The sequence below is a fragment of the Saccostrea echinata genome, unplaced genomic scaffold (assembly GCF_033153115.1).
Source record: "Saccostrea echinata isolate AGI-Se365-2 ecotype Australia unplaced genomic scaffold, CSIRO_AGI_Sech_v1 ptg000002l, whole genome shotgun sequence".
NCBI lineage: Eukaryota > Metazoa > Mollusca > Bivalvia > Ostreida > Ostreidae > Saccostrea > Saccostrea echinata.
The window spans coordinates 11,288,893-11,308,115 of record NW_026889751.1 but is presented as its reverse complement, the minus strand read 5'-3'; the positions used below and the strand labels follow the sequence as shown (position 1 = coordinate 11,308,115).

The 19,223-nt window shown below is 32.1% G+C and overlaps 1 protein-coding gene across 1 annotated transcript; it reads right to left on the bottom strand.

The window, feature by feature from the left end:
- Positions 1–1,507: 1,507 nt before the first annotated feature.
- On the bottom strand, positions 1,508–18,520 carry LOC133200401 (3-hydroxyanthranilate 3,4-dioxygenase-like). The gene is made up of 11 exons (XM_061336210.1): positions 18,477–18,520; positions 18,168–18,293; positions 10,216–10,297; positions 9,830–9,913; positions 9,179–9,285; positions 8,719–8,820; positions 6,787–6,830; positions 5,619–5,767; positions 5,384–5,452; positions 5,028–5,110; positions 1,508–1,711 (listed from the first exon to the last, which is right to left on the bottom strand). The coding sequence occupies exons 2-11, from the start codon at positions 18,260–18,262 to the stop codon at positions 1,624–1,626; spliced, it is 903 nt and encodes a 300-aa protein (XP_061192194.1). The 5' UTR covers positions 18,263–18,293; positions 18,477–18,520; the 3' UTR covers positions 1,508–1,623.
- Between the last annotated feature and the right edge of the window lie 703 nt (positions 18,521–19,223).

Below are 19,223 nucleotides of genomic sequence, written 5' to 3'. Positions count from 1 at the left end.
AAATTGAGGTACATATTTTTGGTATTTTTTAACAGCTTTTGGAATGTTAAGACTAATGTTAAAGATATTAATTTATAAATCATTATCTTGCCTTAGGTTACCTAAAGACCACCACTTCAGTTTTTCAGAGGCCTGATTTTTATGCCTTTATGGTTATGCGTATGTATAAACTTGAAATTTCTATGTTGCATTGATTAAATTCAACTATTTCATCCAAATTTAGAAAGAACTTGAAATCAAAACTTTTCTTTGGTTAACTTGTTTGAGATTATTATTTAATTCTAAATTCTTTATATTATTAATCTCAACTTTGATAGCCAGTTCAGTGTACACGCAATTTCCAATAGCCCTTTTTACTAATATATCTCGCAATAATTATATACTGGAAATCTAAGATTTTTGTGTACTTTTTGGAGTTTGGTCAAAAAGAACTCAGAATTTTCAAATTTTGTGAATAATTAAGACTATATTTAGATTGAAATTGAGAAGTTGGCAAACAATTTTTTACAAAAATCTTAGAAATCAGTATTTGTACACCTAATCCTTTACTTCAACATTTTAAAAGCAAAAACATCATCATTTATACTTTTTTAAAATTTTATTACATTAGTATAACAGAACACTTCGTTATATTAGATTTGCACCAGATTTCTACAGGAATGTGTCATATAAAAAACAAATTTGTGTTTACAAGACAAAACAAAATGCATCTGATGATAACAAAAGCCTCCTAATTTTTTCATATTCTTGAGATGATTTCTTGTACAACATAAATACATATATTCAAATTATATATTCAAATTGCAATTTAATTTATCATCTGCTAGATAATTAGAAAATTTACTCAAAACAAATACAAAAAAGATCCATTTAACAATTTCTAAATGTACATGTAGGTTTTCATCAAGGCAATTTATAATCCTGACCTGTGTCTTCCATCTGTCCCTAAATCTGCCCAGTATAATGTGGAGATTCGTGTATTCACATCTAGTCTCAGATCTCTCATCATAAAGCAACAAGTTCCTTTAATACAAGTGTATGCAACAGCAGTATTTTAACACTTATACAAAACCAATCAAATTCCCTCAACCTTGATTATATACTGCCATTGAGGAAGTGACAGATGACTGTACATGACTGTTCTAGTTATTTATGGTAAAAATATTGATGGGAAGCTGTAAATGCTGACTTGGAATGACTACCAATTTAATGCTGTTAACAATACAATAACACAGTGAGCTTACATGTACCTATATTTAAAAACCGGTATCAGCAAACACAGTAAAACACACTTATACCTAAATGTCCATGATGGACGACTTTGCTTCATTATAAACCTCATTTGTTATATGCGTTGAGTTCATGATATATTTTAAGGCCACAAGGAATGAAAAATCACTTCCCTGTAAGCATCAATTCATTATAGGTATGTTCATTATAAGTATGTTTTACTGTAACATACAAGTTTCATTTGGCACACAGAGTGAAAATTTCTTCGAATTTTACATTCCTGATATAATATGTTATATTATCTCTGAATAAATGTTAAAGGGTATAATGCTGAACATACAATGGAGCTAAAATGTTATCAAACTTTCTTGTCATTTAAAACAGAATCCAAATTTAATTCGGTGGAAAGAGTTTGGCTTTTCTTGTTGCATCCTGGTAACAAATCAAGGCAACAGATCCAGATGGTCGAGTAGCTTCATATCTGAAAATTTAAAAAAAAAATCTTAAATCATATTAAATCATTTAACATTTAATCAAGTTGCTCTAAAAAAAAAAAAGAACTTCATATTATCTTTGACCTGAATAAAATCACTCATGCTGCTTTTTCTAAAATATTATGTTAATAAGTCAATCAACTGTATGGAAGGGAATTACCGCCAAAAGTCTATTTATCTTGCTTTTATTCTTATTCTGCTTACTTCTTTATTCTTTGTTATTATTGTAACTATATGTCACTTCATTGTTTTCATATTCGTCTTTATCATGTTTATCACATTTCACTTTGAACTTTTTTCATTCTTCATTTTGTCCTTACTTCTATGTTGCTTTATTCTTGTAAATTCGTTCTTCTTTCTTTTAAATTGATACAATTTCTTTAATAATCAATTATGATTATCTCTATTACAAATGTAAATTCAGTCACGCAAACCATGAAGCGCATTCAGCGAAGACGAATACAAGTAGTGTAAATTTAATGCGGCATTATAACGCTAGGTGGCAGGGTGTTCGCTGCGAGTGTTGGTAAAATTAGGTACGCAAACCCGGGCCGAGGTTATTCGAGATTTTTCAATTTTCTGCCTTAATACTTTATCAATCGAACCCAAATTTTCAAGTTATGTTAGTTATAGGTTTATTTGTATTCGCGGTAAAATTGCCCCGAAATGCTCAATATTTTAGATTTTATCAATGATATTTGATTTCCAAGTTGGTAAAATGGGAAGGTAGTATCAAACTGACATTTTTAGGTGTGTGTGTGAGGGTGTGTGTGTGTGTGTGAGGGTGTGTGTGTGTGTTTTGTTTATTTTTTTGACAAAAAGCTAATAAATTTATAAATTATTCTGATGTTAAACATTATATTTTAACTATTCATAAGCATTTCTTCTTTCAAATGTGCTTTTGTTGCTTTAAATAACACGTTTTAAGAAAATCTGGGTCATTAAAACCGGACAAATGATGGAAACTCCGAAATAATTGTGTATTTTCTGTCACCTGAAAAATATAACTCTATTCAAGTTATTTGTTGGATGATTGAATTTCAGTTTTATTGATATAAAAAATATTAAATATTTTGATAATTACTAGTATACCCTTATAAATTGAGTTGTTTTTCAGGACCCCTATATATTCTTCCACTGAACTCACATTTCTTTATTTCAGGATAATAATTGTTCATGCGCACTCGCGTGATTCTGGGGACCGGGGCTAGTCTGGTTTTGGCCATCCCATAATGCTCTGCAAAGTAGTGCGGAACGTCATGGGTAGGCGTGGCCAGAACCAGGCTAGACCGGGGCATACTAGAAACTTCCTCCGGTTTTATGAAAATCTGTATTAATTTTTTGTACAGAAATAGCACTTTACTTTTCAATAAAGAAATAAATATCTCTAGTAAGCACACAGTGTTTGACATCAGAATAACTCAGAAAATCATTTTGTCAATGTCTCGTTTGGCAAAAAATACGTAAAATGTCGGCTTGATATTGCCTACCCATATTAGCAAATTGGAAATCAAAAATCACCAAAAATAATCAAAAATATTGAGATTTTCAAAATATAAATACATGAATATAAATATTGGCAATTTTTACAGCGATTACAGATAAAACCTAGAGACGTAGCATTGTTTTTGAAAGGGGCAGCCAGAGAAAAAAAACACTTACCTTAAAATCTTGACAAGCCAAAAAAAAAAAAAAAAAAAAAGGAAAGAGGAAACTTTGTCAAACTCGAAAATTCTATTTGGGGGGAGGGGGGTCCAACTTCTTTCAGTACCAAATTTTACTCATACATCACCACGTACATGGCCCTTATTTGACTAGACTGCAACAAAAAGTGGGAGGGAGCAACCAGACTTTCATTGAACATTTTCAGTAGTTATGGCTAGAAAAATGTTTGGTGGCCAGCCCCTCCCCTCCCCCCCCTGCTACCGGTGTCATATAGTGAGACTTCCCCCATAGTGAGTCCCCTCCCCCCCGGAAGTCTGGTTATATAGTGAGACTTCCCCTCCGGGGGGGGGGGGGGGGGGGGGGGGGTGGGGGGGGTCAATGGCTATATAGTGAGACTTCTCCTTCCGTGTTTGGTTTGGATTTGATTTACATCGAAGATGTATATATTGCATATTAGGTTGTGATCTTATATATCAAACAAAAATAAAGATGTATAGTTTCAAACGAATCAATATAAAATGCGCATTAAATTTATCGTGCACAGCAGATCATTATATTGTTCAGAGACGATTCTTATCAAAAGAAAAAAGACATATAAATAATTAGTTTAACAGTGAAGAGGTCATTATCCGTAGAAACATGCAGTTTACCTATGTTTACCTGCATGTTTAAGATGTTTTAATTATAATTAAAAATCACTATTAAAATGCTTTAATTATTTATTCATATATTTATTCATTCATTCATATAGGACGGAGAACTTTTATCCGAACTCTGAAAACGTTAGACTAGTATAAAAACATTGTTTTACAATAAAAAAAGATATTCGGAAACTAAATTAAAGAGGGAAGTTTCGCTATGAGGGAGATAAGACTAACTATATAGTGAGAATTTCCCCCGGAAGACTGGCTATATAGTGAGACTTCCCCTGGAGAAGTCTCACTATATAGCTAGTCTTCCGGGGGAAGTCTTACTGTACCATCTAGCCAGCCTTCAGGGGGAACGATACGGGGTACATACCTGAACCTATAACATACATCATTAAATTTGGGTTCGATTGATAAAGTATTAAGGCAGAAAATTGAAAAATCACGAATAACCCCGGCCCGGGTTTGCGTACCTAATTTTACCAACACTCACAGCGAACACCCTGCCACCTAGCGTTATAATGCTGCATTAAATTCACAATACTTGTTTTCGTCTTCGCTGAATGCGCTTCATGGTTTGCGTGACTGAATCTACATTTGTAATAGAGATGATCATAATTATTTATTAAAGAAACTGTATCAATTTAAAAGAAAAAAGAACGAATTTACAAGAATAAAGCAACATAGAAGTAAGGACAAAATGAAGAATGAAAAAAGTTCAAATAAAATGTAATGAAGACGAATATGAAAACAATAAAGTGACATATAGTTACAATAATAACAAAGAATAAAGAAGTAGGTGGAATAAGAATAAAAGCAAGATAAATAGACTTTTGGCGGTAATCCCCTTCCATACAACTGCACTCTTTGTCTTACAAGACCTAAGAATTCTTTCATTCAAACACAGATAAGAATCAGAATGACCTAAATTTACTATGATAATAACTTCAAAATGACAAAAATGGTTCTAATGTTTCTGTCCTTGACCTACTTTTGTGCTGCCCTGACTAGCATGATATCTGCTGGTCCGAGCCTGTACTCCTGTCCCTCCACTGTAACAGTAGAGGTTCCCTCCTACAACACAAAATTACAGAACTAATGATGATGTTTAAATCACAGATAATTATTTTTGCTTTTTAATCCATCATTATTAGCATTCAATTTATTACATTTTGAATTTTAAGGAATCCATTGACTTTTCCATAAAGAGAGAGAATTGAATCATCCTGCAATTTTATTCATTTATATTCATTTTATCTTTGACCACAAAATTCCACAAAACACATAAGTGAAAATTACTAGAAAACAGAATAAACTGTGTATAAAGCTATAAAAATATTGTCTTACTATTTGCCAAATAAAGGTTTCTGCCTCTTCCACTTTTCCTGTGTTACTGCCTTTGCCATACAGATCAACCTGAAGTGTACCAGATAAGTGGAAAATAAATTGTAATTTATTTAAATGAAAGACCCTTTTCCATTTTCTTTTACGCTTAAGTGAGAAAATAAACCATTTAAGTTCATTTTACTTTCCCTCAAACCAATGGGGCAAAAAAAACTTCTAAATTTCATTTTAGTCTTACCTGAAACTGATTGTTGTCTCCAAACAAGTTGACTTTTCCCTTCTCTTCTAGTTCTTGACGCTTCTCATCAATAAATGTGTGTAAGTTGAATGGGTCTTGCAGTGATCTCTTGCTGTCTAGGACAATGGGTGGGTTCTCAGGTATGGTTCCTAAGTAATAATTCAAGATTAAACTAGGAAGCAGATAAGCAATTTATTCAATGTTTCAGAATATTTTCTTTACCTACATTTGGGTATTAATTAATGCAAATGTTATATTTACATCCACTGAATATTTTCTCCTTTATTTCTTATGAAACCTACTGTACTTCCCCTCATCAATCCATTAACCTCTAAACTCCTTAGAACTAGTTTTTTAAGCCAACTGTATGAGATTTCTTAAGCAGTGGGCTCTTCCATCAGTGAAATGTGTCATGACATCCACAGATCAATATACAATATTTTAAACCTATATCATGCAAATATATATATATAAACATAAAAAATACAAAGATATTTGTGAAACACTTACAACCCCCCCCACAATCCCCCCCCCCCCCCCAATAAATGGAATTTTTCTAAGCCCATGGAGCATAACTCTGTCAAAAATTAATCAATCGTACCCATAAGAAAACTTGACCTAGATATTCTTATGATAAATCTGTATACCAAATTTCATTTCAGTATGTGCAACCTCTGCGAAGAAAATAAACGGAAACTGTTGGTAAACCGACAGACAGACAGACCAACAGGCAGTAGCAAAGCAATATGCCCTCCCTTCTTTGAAGGGGGGCATAAAAATGTCTTTCTTTCTTTTTTAATGCAGGATTTATTGTTTCAACCACTGCAGTAAAATAACACATCCCCCGTAAGCGGGTTTTTGCATTTTTTCTTTTATGGCTGCCACCATCATTCCCTGCATTAACAAACAATGAAAGCATTTTATTGTTTAAAATAATCTGTTATTACTGACAACACAGCTTAATTTTATTGCACTGGGGAAAAAACATCAAATTCAAACTTCTGTTAAAATGCTCATGTAACTTAAGCAACAGATAGAGATATGGATAGAAGTGTTGATTCAAAATCATTTAAAAACTTGTGGATCAGAAACAGAAAGAATAAGCCAAGAAGAAATACAGTAGTTAATTGATCTCAAAGTCCTATAGTTTTTAAACTTAAGAACTGACCTGGAATAGGCTTTCCTGTCTTACACTGCTCTGATGCAAAGAATCTAAATGAAACAACATCATACAATTTAAACTGATGTTAGTAAAAACTGAATCCAGTCAAACCTGTATTTAGTGACCTATGAAGGGAAATTTTAATATGGTCACATATCGCAGGTAGTCTCTTAAAGCAGGGATTTATATTCTAGCATTTTTCAAAGCTCATGTTTAAATATTAAATAGTAATTGTTCCCTGTCCTTCGATCATCACAGTTTGAATGATTTTTGCTCTTCTTGATAAATAAAATATATTCAATAATTATTTGTTGGTACAAATTGTTTTTATTCCTTGTGTAAAGTATAAATTTAATTTTTAAAAGAAGTTTTTTTAAAAATCATGTTTCACATTTTTATGACAGTGTATGGATAAAAACTTCTCATGACAAGATTATGCTCCAAAAAGGGACAAAAAAAAGGGGGGGGGGAATAAAGCACAGGATAATTACCAAGAAAATGCTAGGATTTTTAAAACGAAAAACGTACACAAATTTTGTACACTTCTTGTCAAAACCACTTCAAAGTTTATCTATGGTTACTTTTCACGTTTCTTATTAGTCCCCTATCAGTGAAACTAGTGGGGACTATAGGTTTCCTCCTTGTCTTTCTGTCTGTCTGTCTGTCTGTCTGTCTGTCTATCTATCTGTCTGTCTGTCTGTCTGTCTGTCTGTCTGTCTGTCCCTCTGTGGGTCTGTCCTACACATTTTCTGCATTATTCTACACACTAGCACATATTGAGCTAATATTTGGTAATTGTGAGTCTACCTTGATGAGTTACAGATCAAGTTTGCATTTCATTCCGGATAGTTGATTTTTGATGGAATTACAGCCTTTTTCAATTTTTAAGGGGAATAAGACTACAATTGTTAGTGGGGGACTAGTATTGCTTATGCAATTCTCTCAGAATACTCTTTTAACAAGTTTCTATTTGAAATCAAATCAAACACTGTGAAATATTCCATAAATGAGTTTGTGTTTGCAAACATGTTTGATTAGGAGTGCCTTTAGATGAGGGAAACAAAATTCTGATTATGATTCCTACCTTTTGATTACGAGTCCTTCATTTGATGAATATTTCTATCTTTTAATGACCAGTCCTATCTTTTAACTGTCTTTTAATGACGAGTCCTACCTTAAGTTTGATTTATATTGGTGAGCCTTACATTTTAAGGATAATTCCTACCTTTAATGACGAGTCCTACCTTTAATTTATAAAGTGAGTCTTATATTTTACAGGTAGTTCCTACCTTTTGATTATGAGTCCTACCTTTGATTTATAGTAATGAACTGTACATTTTAAGGATTATAATTCCTAACTTTTGATACAGATCCTACTTTTATTTATAGTAGTTAGTTGTACATTTTAAGGATAATTCCTACCTTTTGTTTATGATTCCTACCTTTTGATTACAAGTCCTTTATTTGATGAATATACTGCTATCTTGATTTCTTAATATTTACATTTCCAAATATTTTTTCTTAAGATTCTTGGCAATTTGAAAGACTGTTCATTTTCTCATGAACTACCATGGATGAGCATGAATATCTCCATTGTTACGTCATAATACCTTACTTGACGTCAAAACTATAGTGCAAACTGTTTTGCTTTAAAAATGACAGTTGAATGGCTTAATTTGTGACAACTTGAAAAATAATGTAAATATAACAAATGAATTTAATTTTTGAGAATTCATGAGGTACATGAACTACAACGCTTCACGCTGGCATATTTATCATGAAGCGCTAACGCGCTTCATGAAATATGCCAGCATGAAGCATCGTAGTTCATGTCCTCATGAATCTTCAAAAATTAAATTCATTTCTTAAATGATGAGTTCTACCTATAGTAGTCTTACATTTTACAGATAGTTCCTACCTTTTGATTATGAGTCCTACCTTTTGATGATGGGTCCTAACTGTGACCCGAGGTCCTCACAGTGAAACCATTCCTCATACAATGATTTCAGGGTCTTTTCACCATTTTCTTCCATATAATATCTTAAAAAGACATAACAAAAAGAAATCTTATCCTCCCTGTCCATAAAATAAAATACATGTATCAAAGGGAGCTGTCATTGAAATTTAGAACCACAAACCATACGCATAGAAATTTTTGTCCCCATTTTATTTTATTTTTTGGCATTTTTAAACAGGTTGAATTCAACATATGCTATTATCTCTCTATGATAAAACTGTGCCTAGATCAATCTCAAACAAGCAAAATCGGTTGCAAGTGTGATAGAGCTAAATAAATAATATGGGACAAAAAGAGCCCTTTATACAGTAATTTAACCAAGTTTTTCATTTTTGGACAAGTATTAGAGGTTGCTAAAAATGTTGGATGGCATGATCTGACCTTAATCCATCTGATTCATTCTCTGCCCTTTCTCGCTCAATCACCAAACCTATTGTGTTTTCTTTTCTCTGAGGAGAATGGGCTATCCTGCCAGGAAGCAGAAATATCTACAAAAATAGCATTCCATCAGAGTCCTCTTTCTAAAGCTGTGATGATCAGCTCTTAGTGAAATCTTCTGTTAGTCAATAATTTTACAAAGTACAGTGTAATATGTGTCATGATACAGCTCTTCTTGGAAAAGTAATGATTCTGTCAGAGTAAAATATGGAAATTTTAATTAAAATTCAAAATTATAGTATCAATAATTATCACAAGGTTTCTGGGGAAAAAAAAGAGGGGATTGCTGGGGAGGGGTACCTCCTACCTTAAGCAGAATAATTTTTGTCATAAAGGAGAACCATTTTGATGGATTCCAGTGCATTCTGGGAGTGATTTTCAGATATTATATAAATAAGATCTAGCAGCACTTCTTTAAAACAATAAATAATAAATTCATATTTTATTTTCTAGAAGGGGGTCAACTGACCCCAATCACCCCTCCCCCTTCCCCCTTCTGACAGCCTTGAAAGTGATGTAGGAATGCTTTCTCATCAGCTAACAACATCCATGCTCTTCAACTAAGAGCAGGAAGCATGAAGAGAACATGCTTACCTCCCCTTCCTTGATTGGAACATCTCTGTGTTTTCCATGCTCTACAACTTTAAGACACATATCACCTTTCAGCATGTAGAAAAGCTAAAATAAAGATCACAAATTATACGAGAAATCTCTGAAAATACTCTGAAATAAAAAGTTTCAAAATATAATTTCTTATTGGATTATGAAATCAAATCCATTGTATGTCTTTCATTTTCATGTGTACATTCTATTAAAGATCAACTGATTATCCTGATTACAGGTATATAGACAGCTGTGTTTGATATGAGTACTAAAAGAATGAGTCCAAATATTCAATATATCATTCACATCTCTTCAAAAAGTAACCTTAACTTGTTACTTCCAATTATTTAAATCTTCTTCTCTGTTATTTAACTCACCTCCTCTCCTTCTTCTATGTGGTAATCTTTTCTTTGGTTTGGACCTCCGACAAAAAAGGACTTCACCTGCCCATCGTTATGCCTTTAAAACATAATATTAAATGCCAATACAATCTGAGAGGTGGTATATTAATTCATATTATTGTCTGACGTCATGGCGTCAGACAGTACTAGATTTAGCCAAGGCTTGTTGGTCAAGTCGTTCAATAGAATTTTTGTGATAGCTTGATCACGGAAACTTCATACTATCTTAACTATCAACTGAAGAGCATGAGGAGTAAAAGAAACATGCTTAACACCCAAACAAACCAAAGCATTAGAGCTGGTGTCATTATTATCACATTATACATTACAGGTTACAAAACATTTGGCCATTCTCGAATGCCACGTGATCATTCATGTCCTGCAAAACAGAAGGAATGAAGCTGGTCAGGTCAACACTTGTCCATTATCTTTATCAGATTAACTAATGGATGTTTATTTTCAATGCATACTAAGTCTCTCTACCTTAGGAACTTTTATAAAATAACTTGCAGACGTTTGATTTATTCGATCATGGTTAAAAAATATCACAGTGAAGGATAGATGTTGAATATTCTTTTGCTTAAATGCAAAGATGTTAGCTCATTTGTAACACGTTTTTTTTTTTATATAAAACATTTCTTAATTATCAAAATTATTCACCAATTGATGTTAAAATTTTTATGTGTTAAATTGTAGCTTTTTCATTCAAAAGCACTAGATATATTTTTGTATCCCTGAACAGACCCGTTGGAAGAAATTTCAGAAATTTTCAGTTTAGGGTGGACACTGTCGAGGAAAAATTCCTTATAGAGCATAAAAAATGTCATCGGAAGTTAATATTTACATGATTTAGGGGACACAAGCATAAAATTAATAGCTATGTATAAATCGGCAAAATTATTGGGGGCACGGTCCCCAACATACCCCCCCCCCCTTTCGGTTCTTAAGTCCATGAAAAAAGAAATGACAAGTAATATAGTGTATATAGAATAAATTCATGTCCAAGTTTTATTTTAAGTTGATGCCACTGAATTGAACTTTTCTTGTTTCTTAGCAAAAGAATTCATTTCATTACTCAGAGTCATGTTGTTAACACTGGGTTTAGCTTTTCTTAATTCTTTGCGCAAAAATGAATTTGCTCAAGTCAGACAAGCTTTTTAGGAAAGCTAATACTTGTTATGCTTCCTATCAGTTTGTCTCTGTATAATCAATACCCAATTATTTTCGCATAGTATACTAAGAATTCATATCACTGAGGCATGCTTTGCTGAAATAATGCATGACTAATTTTCTTAGAGAAAATTTATCAGCACCCACGCAGGGATCGAACATACAAACCCTGGAATGTCAGTAGAACATGCTACTGATTATGCCATATGAACTTTTAATTATAGAATGTATTTTTTAATAATGGTATTGCATAGTTTCATACATTTGACACAAAATAAAAAATAAATAAATAAACAGAATTCAAAGAAGTTAATTCAGAGAATTTGTGCCCCCCCCCCCTTTTAAGGGAAAAAAAGAGGGTGGAAGAACTAAAAAATCATGCAGATTGAAAAAGAAAAGAAGGTCAACCTTCACCTTACAGTTTTGGCCTTAAAGTCAATAAGGGCATTTTTTAAGTTAAAGAAATTCATGACCTTAAGTTTCAAAATCTAACAGAGACTTACAATATCACCTGAATGTATGTACGCAATATATAAATTATTGACCTCAGTCTTTGACCCTTTGACCTCAAATTCAATAGGAGTCTTTTTTTAAGTCATATTGACTAAATGTATAAAATCTAATTGCAAAACCTCAAAAAGAACTAGAGTTATCACTAAGAATCCAGTTTATGCAAGATATGAATTTCTTACAATGACTTTTTGATCTTAAAGTCAAAAGGGATCTTCTTTCAGTCAATGGGAATTACGATATAAAATTTAACAGAAAAAGCTCTTGGAAAACTTAAGTAATCATCTGGAAACCCTTTTTTGGATTGAAGGAATTTCTGACTTTAACTTTCAACTTTGGACCTAAAAATCAAAAGGAGATTCCTTTAAGTCACTAGGAGTTATGATATACCTGTACAACTTCATTTAAAAAGTGCAAAGAGAACTAAAATTATAATCTGGAAACCACTTTTTGCAATATATGATTTTACTACCTTTAATTTTGCCTTTTGACCTCAAAACAGTATGGGTCTTGTATGGGCCATAGGGAGTTTTCACTGGAAAATCTAAATCTCAAAGGCTTCTTAAGAAATAGTCCAGAAATTTTTAGGCCATAGGGAGTTGTGATTTAATTGTGAAAAGCTCAAAGAAAATTAGAGTTATCATCTGGAAACTATTATTAGCAATAAATGAATATGTATGACCTTGACTTTTGACCTTTTGACCTCCAAATGTATAGGGGTCTTTTTCAGGCCATAAAGAGTTGGGACATAAATTTCATCGCAAAAGCTCAAAGTCTTTTAAAATATCCTCCAGAAATGAAAATGTTTCACACAGACAGAATTCTGAATTTATTATTGACCTTTTGACATCAAAATCAAGAGGGATCTTCTTTAGGCCATAGGAAGTTGTGATATAAAATCCCATTGCAAAAGTTCAAAGGCTTTTTGAGATATTGTTCGGACAATAAAATGTTTCACAAAGACAGAATGCATGAATTTCTTACCCTGACCTTTGACCTCAAAATCAATAGGGGTCTTTTTTAAGACATTGAAAGTTATGATACAAAATTTATTTGAAAAAGCTCATAGAAAAATAAAGTTATCACCTGGAAACCTTTCTTTTTTTTTGCAATGTATGAATTTCTGAGCTTGACCTTTAATGTTTTGATCTCAAAATCGATAGATGTCTTCTTTAGGTCATAGGAAGTTGTAATATAAAATTTCATTGCAAAAACTCAATGGCTTTTTGAGATATTGTCTGGAAACAAAAGTGTTACACACAGACAGAATGTATGAATTTCTGAACTTGACCTTTGACCTTTTGTCCTCAAAATCAATAGTGATCTTCTCTAGCCCATAGGGAGTTGTGATGTAGAATTTTATGAAATATCGTTCAGAAACAAAAGTGTTATACACAGACAGAATAACAGAGGAATGGACACACCCAAATGAATATACCCCACTTTCAGTGAAAGTGGGGGAGAAAAATTTTATCAAATTTTTGCACTTATAAATTACACATTGTTACATTAACTAGTTCCAAGGAGTCATGAAAATGCTTTTTGCCCCCCCCCCCCCCCCCCATAAAAGCTGAAAGGTCAAGGTTGACTTTTTTCCCTTTCTCAATAATTATGCATCTTCAGTTCTTCCACCTTCTTTTTTTTCCTTCAACAAGTTCTCTGAATTAACTTCATTATTGTGCTTGAATAAAGAATGCACAAGAAAATTATCAATGAAATTTGATGTCTGCAAACAGGTTTGGGGGATTTAATTTAACAACAGTCACCATAATGATAACAATAGAATTTTGTTTTGCATTTATTATGCCTAAACAATTGTGACAAGTCATGGTTTACACAGAGTGCACTCGCCTCTTGCTTGTGCACTATGTGTCAAACCCTGACTGCTACTTAAGCATGGTACATGGAAAGTGCAACACTTTGAATTATTATTTTTTGAAAGACGTAGTCTTATAACTGCAATGGTGTGTGCAAACAAATTGAGTAACACACATTAGCACATTATGAAAATTTGCTTGCACACACTGTTGCAGTTATGAGACTAATTCAAGGCTTAAATTTACATTTTTTAGCTCATTGCCTTATTTGCAATAATCAGGGATAGACATTAACTTTCAGATTTACTTGCCCTTCGGGCAAGTGATCTCAAACTTTGACTTGTCCGAATGCAAAACTTGGTTGCCCAAATTAGGAAAGAATTTAAGAAGAAAATAATTTATTACTGTAAACGTTATGATAAGAAAAAATGTTACTAAATACAATACTGTCAATTTGGCAAGTTGAGCTACCTGAAAAAATTGCGATGCTGCATTTGTACATAAATGTATACCTTTGTACTTGTAAATTTAACATGTTAGCACACACTGACATGCAGCAATAACCCTCCATTTCCTTTTAATAAAGTTCATTAAAAATTATTTTTGGTAGGATCCTTTTGCGAATCGTGATTTTCAGAGATAACCGTGAAGCAACGCTAAAGGAAGATAGTTGCTACGAAACATACATCTTATCTTGATCACGATACATCCTGTTACATTGTACTTATATTTTGTGCGTGAATAAATAATCTAATTTCCTAATAAGAAGTTAACAAAATTTTGTTAGACGTAGAGTGTATTTACTACGAAAGAAAATAAGGAACCTGATTTTTAAATGAACGGTATATATACAGAAACACTAGCAAGGGATTCCGAATGCAAAAACATTGTCAGTCAGGTACGTTGCAGAAATAAAGTGTTCAATTTATGGTTTTATTTATAAATTAATGTAAACTAAATAAATATGTACATATGAATGAAAAAAAATCACTTGCCCTATCGGTCAAGTACGTTGACAATTTCACTTGCCCAAACTGATGATTTACTTGTCCCGGGCAATCGGACAACCGTTAATGTTGATCCCTGAATAATATTTCAAAATTCCTGTATTATCCTTCGGATAAGTTACAATCAATGGAAGAGCCATTCCAACAGCTACTACCTTACAATTGTCAATATGAGAGTGAATTTTAATTTTCTCTTATGATGTTGCATTTGCACAGTGTTCAGTGTCTGTGACATCAAAATAAAATTCATAACTTAACCTTTTGATGTCCCCATCTGTGTTATGTTGTATATTTTATAAGTAAAATACAGTCAAACCTCATTATCTCGAACTCAACGGGACCGAAAAAATACTTTGAGATAACCGAGGATTCGAGATATCTAGACATCTAGATCTATATAACGAGATATCTAGAGTAAAATACTTGTCAGTGAGGAATAAGCAGTTGGGACTTCAAAATGACTTCGACATATCCATGGCATTCGAGATATCCGTGTTTGAGATACCGAAATTCAACTGTACGTGTGGAATTTATTATTATAATACAAACACTGTTTAAGGATATCTACACGTCATTGATAACTTTATTTATAAAGGAGTGCAGTAAACATGTCAGCTTTTATTCACACCGTTTTCCCAAGGCCAGTGGCATGGCAAATGATATCTCATCACTACTGCAATGCACCACCAACTTAAAAGGTATTCAAAATACAATTAAACTTCGGTATCTCAAACTCTGATATCTCAGATATCATCATGGATTTTTTGAAGTGATTTGAAAGTCTCACAAATATTTTCTTACTGACTATTCTAACCTCAATACTTCAAACCTTCAAAAATCTCGTAGTTTAGTAGGTATCCAAAATATGTTATTACAACTATACATATCTGAACATGAAATAAAATTATTGGAATTTTTCATTCCCAGTTGGGTTCTTCTTATTGGAAAAGGTTTCCCATGTATGAAAAAAGGTCCAAAGAGGGTATGAAAAACATACAAGGTGCTATGTTTAGCTCATTTTCAAAAATTTGGCATGGGGATACATCCCAAATTACCCCTGTGAAGTGGAATATATATATGTTTTACCCCATGAAAACAGATTTTAGCATTTAGGTCAGCCTTGCTCAGAAATATTGAATAGGGGATACTCTAGGACTGTTGTTTACAGTTGAATAACTAAGTTTATCAATTGTAATATTTTAAGAGCCTAAATTATAGTTAATGACATTAATCTATATTTTACATCTCTAAACCATACTTTATGCCTCAATCTACTTTCCACAAGTGTAAACTATACTTAACAGAGAAAACAATTATTTGCAAATGTAAAACATGGTTGATCTGATAAACGTTTCACAAGTAGTAAACTCATCGTCGCAAACCACGGTTTTGAGTCCACAAGCTACCTCAATGATGGTAGAGAGAATCGATGTGAGTCACCCGTGGGTTACCGACGATGTAGTAAACTATGGTTAACGGTTTTAAAAAAAACTACATGTATAGTTTAGGGAAACATAGTTCAGTGTTTTTCCTTTATTTCAAAGTAAAGGGTTAGAAATCAATTGTAACAGCCTTTGGGTTGAGGTTTATGACAAATCTCTGTGGACCTAATTATAACAATTATATTTTGATTTTTTTTTATTTCAAAGCAGCATTTTTTATCAATTGAAATGGTCAAATTGGCTGGTAGCCAGTTCTTAGGGAAAACACTGTAGTTTATCTAATAAATATAGTTTCACAATTATTGAATCATTATAAATATCAACTCTTAATTATGGTTAACGAATGCTAATTATATGTACAAATAATAATTTTTATTTATCAAACAATCATTATAAACATTTATTCACAGGTAGTTAAACTTGGATTCGATTTGTAAACTATGTTTTACATCTGTTAAATATAGGTTTACAGATGAAAACTATAGTTAACAAGTTGTTAACTAGCGGTTAACATGTAAACTTAAATTAGTATATGATTAATAAACCTATAGTTATTCTATGATTAGCTCACATATTTGCCATACACATTTGCACTGTTTTGTTTAGCCACTCACAATATGAATCAGCCTGACGCTAACCTGAGGTACAGAGATTCAGGTACACTTTTGAAGAACTATGACATTCACCAAGATAATGAGATCTTATTATCACAATTTGACTAATTACGGATGATCTTGAAAGATTATATATACTATATACATGTAGCTCAATCATTAATCAGGTCTAGGCAGCCTCTGTTTTTGGAGGATAGATTTTATCCTCTGAAAACAGAGGATAGCAGTCTTGCCACCTACCGGAATTTTCAAAACAAAGGGCAGTTAACTCTTAACCAAACAATTAACAGCAACTCTTGCATTTATGAACCGTACGCTGAATTCGAAATCAAAACAAATAAAAGGTACAATTTAATATGATGATGGATAATTCCAGATATTAATCAATATAACTATATTTTTGTAATTGCCATCAATCAGTTATTCCATATACAGCTTGGAACATAAATTATATTGCACTTACCTGGCAGTGCCTGTGACTGCGGTTAATTAAACCCACTCTGATTTTCCAGTACCGTAATTATGTGATAAGCAGTTTAGAACTTTTGATAAACAAAATTGAAAAAAAAAGAAGTTTAATAATTCATTATTTCTTTCATTTAATAATTATTAAGCACATCACTTTGTAATATTTTGTTTATGTATACACATGGCTGTATGAATATATGTTAATTTCTTAGTAAATGTGTTAAATTATTTATTTTATTTATTAATGCTATTAAAATTATCTATTCACGTTCATAATTATTTATTCAATCCATTTATAGTTTTATTTGCTTTAATTATAAGGCAGAGTATATTCTGCGTTTTAAATACGCTTAAAATGTGTTTCTTTTTGTATTTCCCTTTGTTCTCCTTTTTTGAATTAAAAGAAAACATGAAAGAAATATTAAAGTCCTTTTTTTATTTGTCTAAATAGGGAAAAATCATAATATAATACTGAAATATTCAGTAATAATGGAGCGCAAAAAGTGCCAACTTTGAAAATAAATTGCAAAATATCTAGACATAGAATCTCAAATCGCCACATACAATCGATAGTTTAATGTTTGAACTTTCATTTACATGTACCCTGGTGCTTGCACTTTTTGATTAAAGGTAGGCACGAGGTGTTTGAAAATTACCTGTGTTATCCTCTGAAATCGGAGGATAAACTATCCCACAATGCAATGCGGTTTCCATATATGGTAAAAATTTTGGCAGCCATATTGAATCTAGCTATCCTCCAAAAACGGAGGCCGCCCAGACCTGTTAATCTCTAGCTGCTACACACACAAAAAAATGTCAAACTATCATAAAAATTTTGAACTTCTTTTGTGTAAAAGAGTTTATCAAATCAATGCCAATGGTTTTGAGGAATTCACTCACATCATTTTGTTGCAGACAGGTGGTAAGAAGAACTTCTGATTTTCCTCCAACCATTTTTCTCTGTTGTAGACCACAGGTTTACTTACATCTGCCATCTTTCCCAGGTTGTTCTGATGACATTAGACACTGAAAAGAGGGACGCATATTAGATGTATTTCCATGCGTAAACTATTTTTAGAAGTATATTGGAATATTGACCCCAATGGTTAATTAGGCCTAGCTCTAGTTCCGAGAGAATTTTATCAAGATACAGACAATGCCACACTATGTTATTTTATAAGAAGAGTAATTAAAATACAAGGTTCTTACCTAACTGGGCTAATATTATACTTTCAGTTGGGCATAACAACAATAACCCTTCTTTCGGAATGGCCAATGAAATGGCTACGATTTGACACACCTATTGTAATGTAAGTTTACATTTGGCGGATCCATACAACTTCACGAGGCGCCGATTTAACTGTTTAATATTTAAGGTATTTTCTTGATATCAAAAAATATTTTTTTTATATTGATAATTCGGTTCCTTTCCTGATTTCAAAATAATAATAATAATTCTTGATATCAATAATAGATTTTTGGATATCAGAAAATTATTTTCTGATATCAAAAATCTGAATTTCTTGATATGAGAAATTAATGTTGATTTTTTTTCCGATATCAATAAATCGAAAAATCAATTTCTCATATCGAGAAAATCGAATGCTTCATAATTAAAAAAAAAAAATGATTTTTTGATATAAAATAAAATGATTATATCAATAAATCGAAAAATCAATTTCTCATATCGAGAAAATCGAATGCTTCATAATTAAAAAAAAATGATTTTTTGATATAAAATAAAATGATTTTTGATATTAAAAAAAAAGAACTTTGAATATTTTGACATTAAGAATTCCAAGTTATTTTTTGATATCAAGAATTCAAAGTTATTTTTTGTATCAAAAAATCATTCTTTTAATGATTAAATATTCGATTGTTTGATATCAGTATATTATTTCAAGTATCTGAAGAAAATTGGAAATATAACATCAATGTACCCACTGAATCACTCTT

Excerpts from the sequence above, each read along its gene's own strand:
- LOC133200401 (XM_061336210.1), bottom strand. The coding sequence starts at position 18,262 with ATGGCAGATGTAAGTAAACCTGTGGTCTACAACAGAGAAAAATGGTTG. Across the intron at positions 8,821-9,178 it reads AATGAATCAGATGGATTAAG|ATATTATATGGAAGAAAATG; the intron begins GTCAGATCATGC and ends TGTCTTTTTAAG. Across the intron at positions 1,712-5,027 it reads CTAGTCAGGGCAGCACAAAA|ATATGAAGCTACTCGACCAT; the intron begins GTAGGTCAAGGA and ends TTAAATTTTCAG.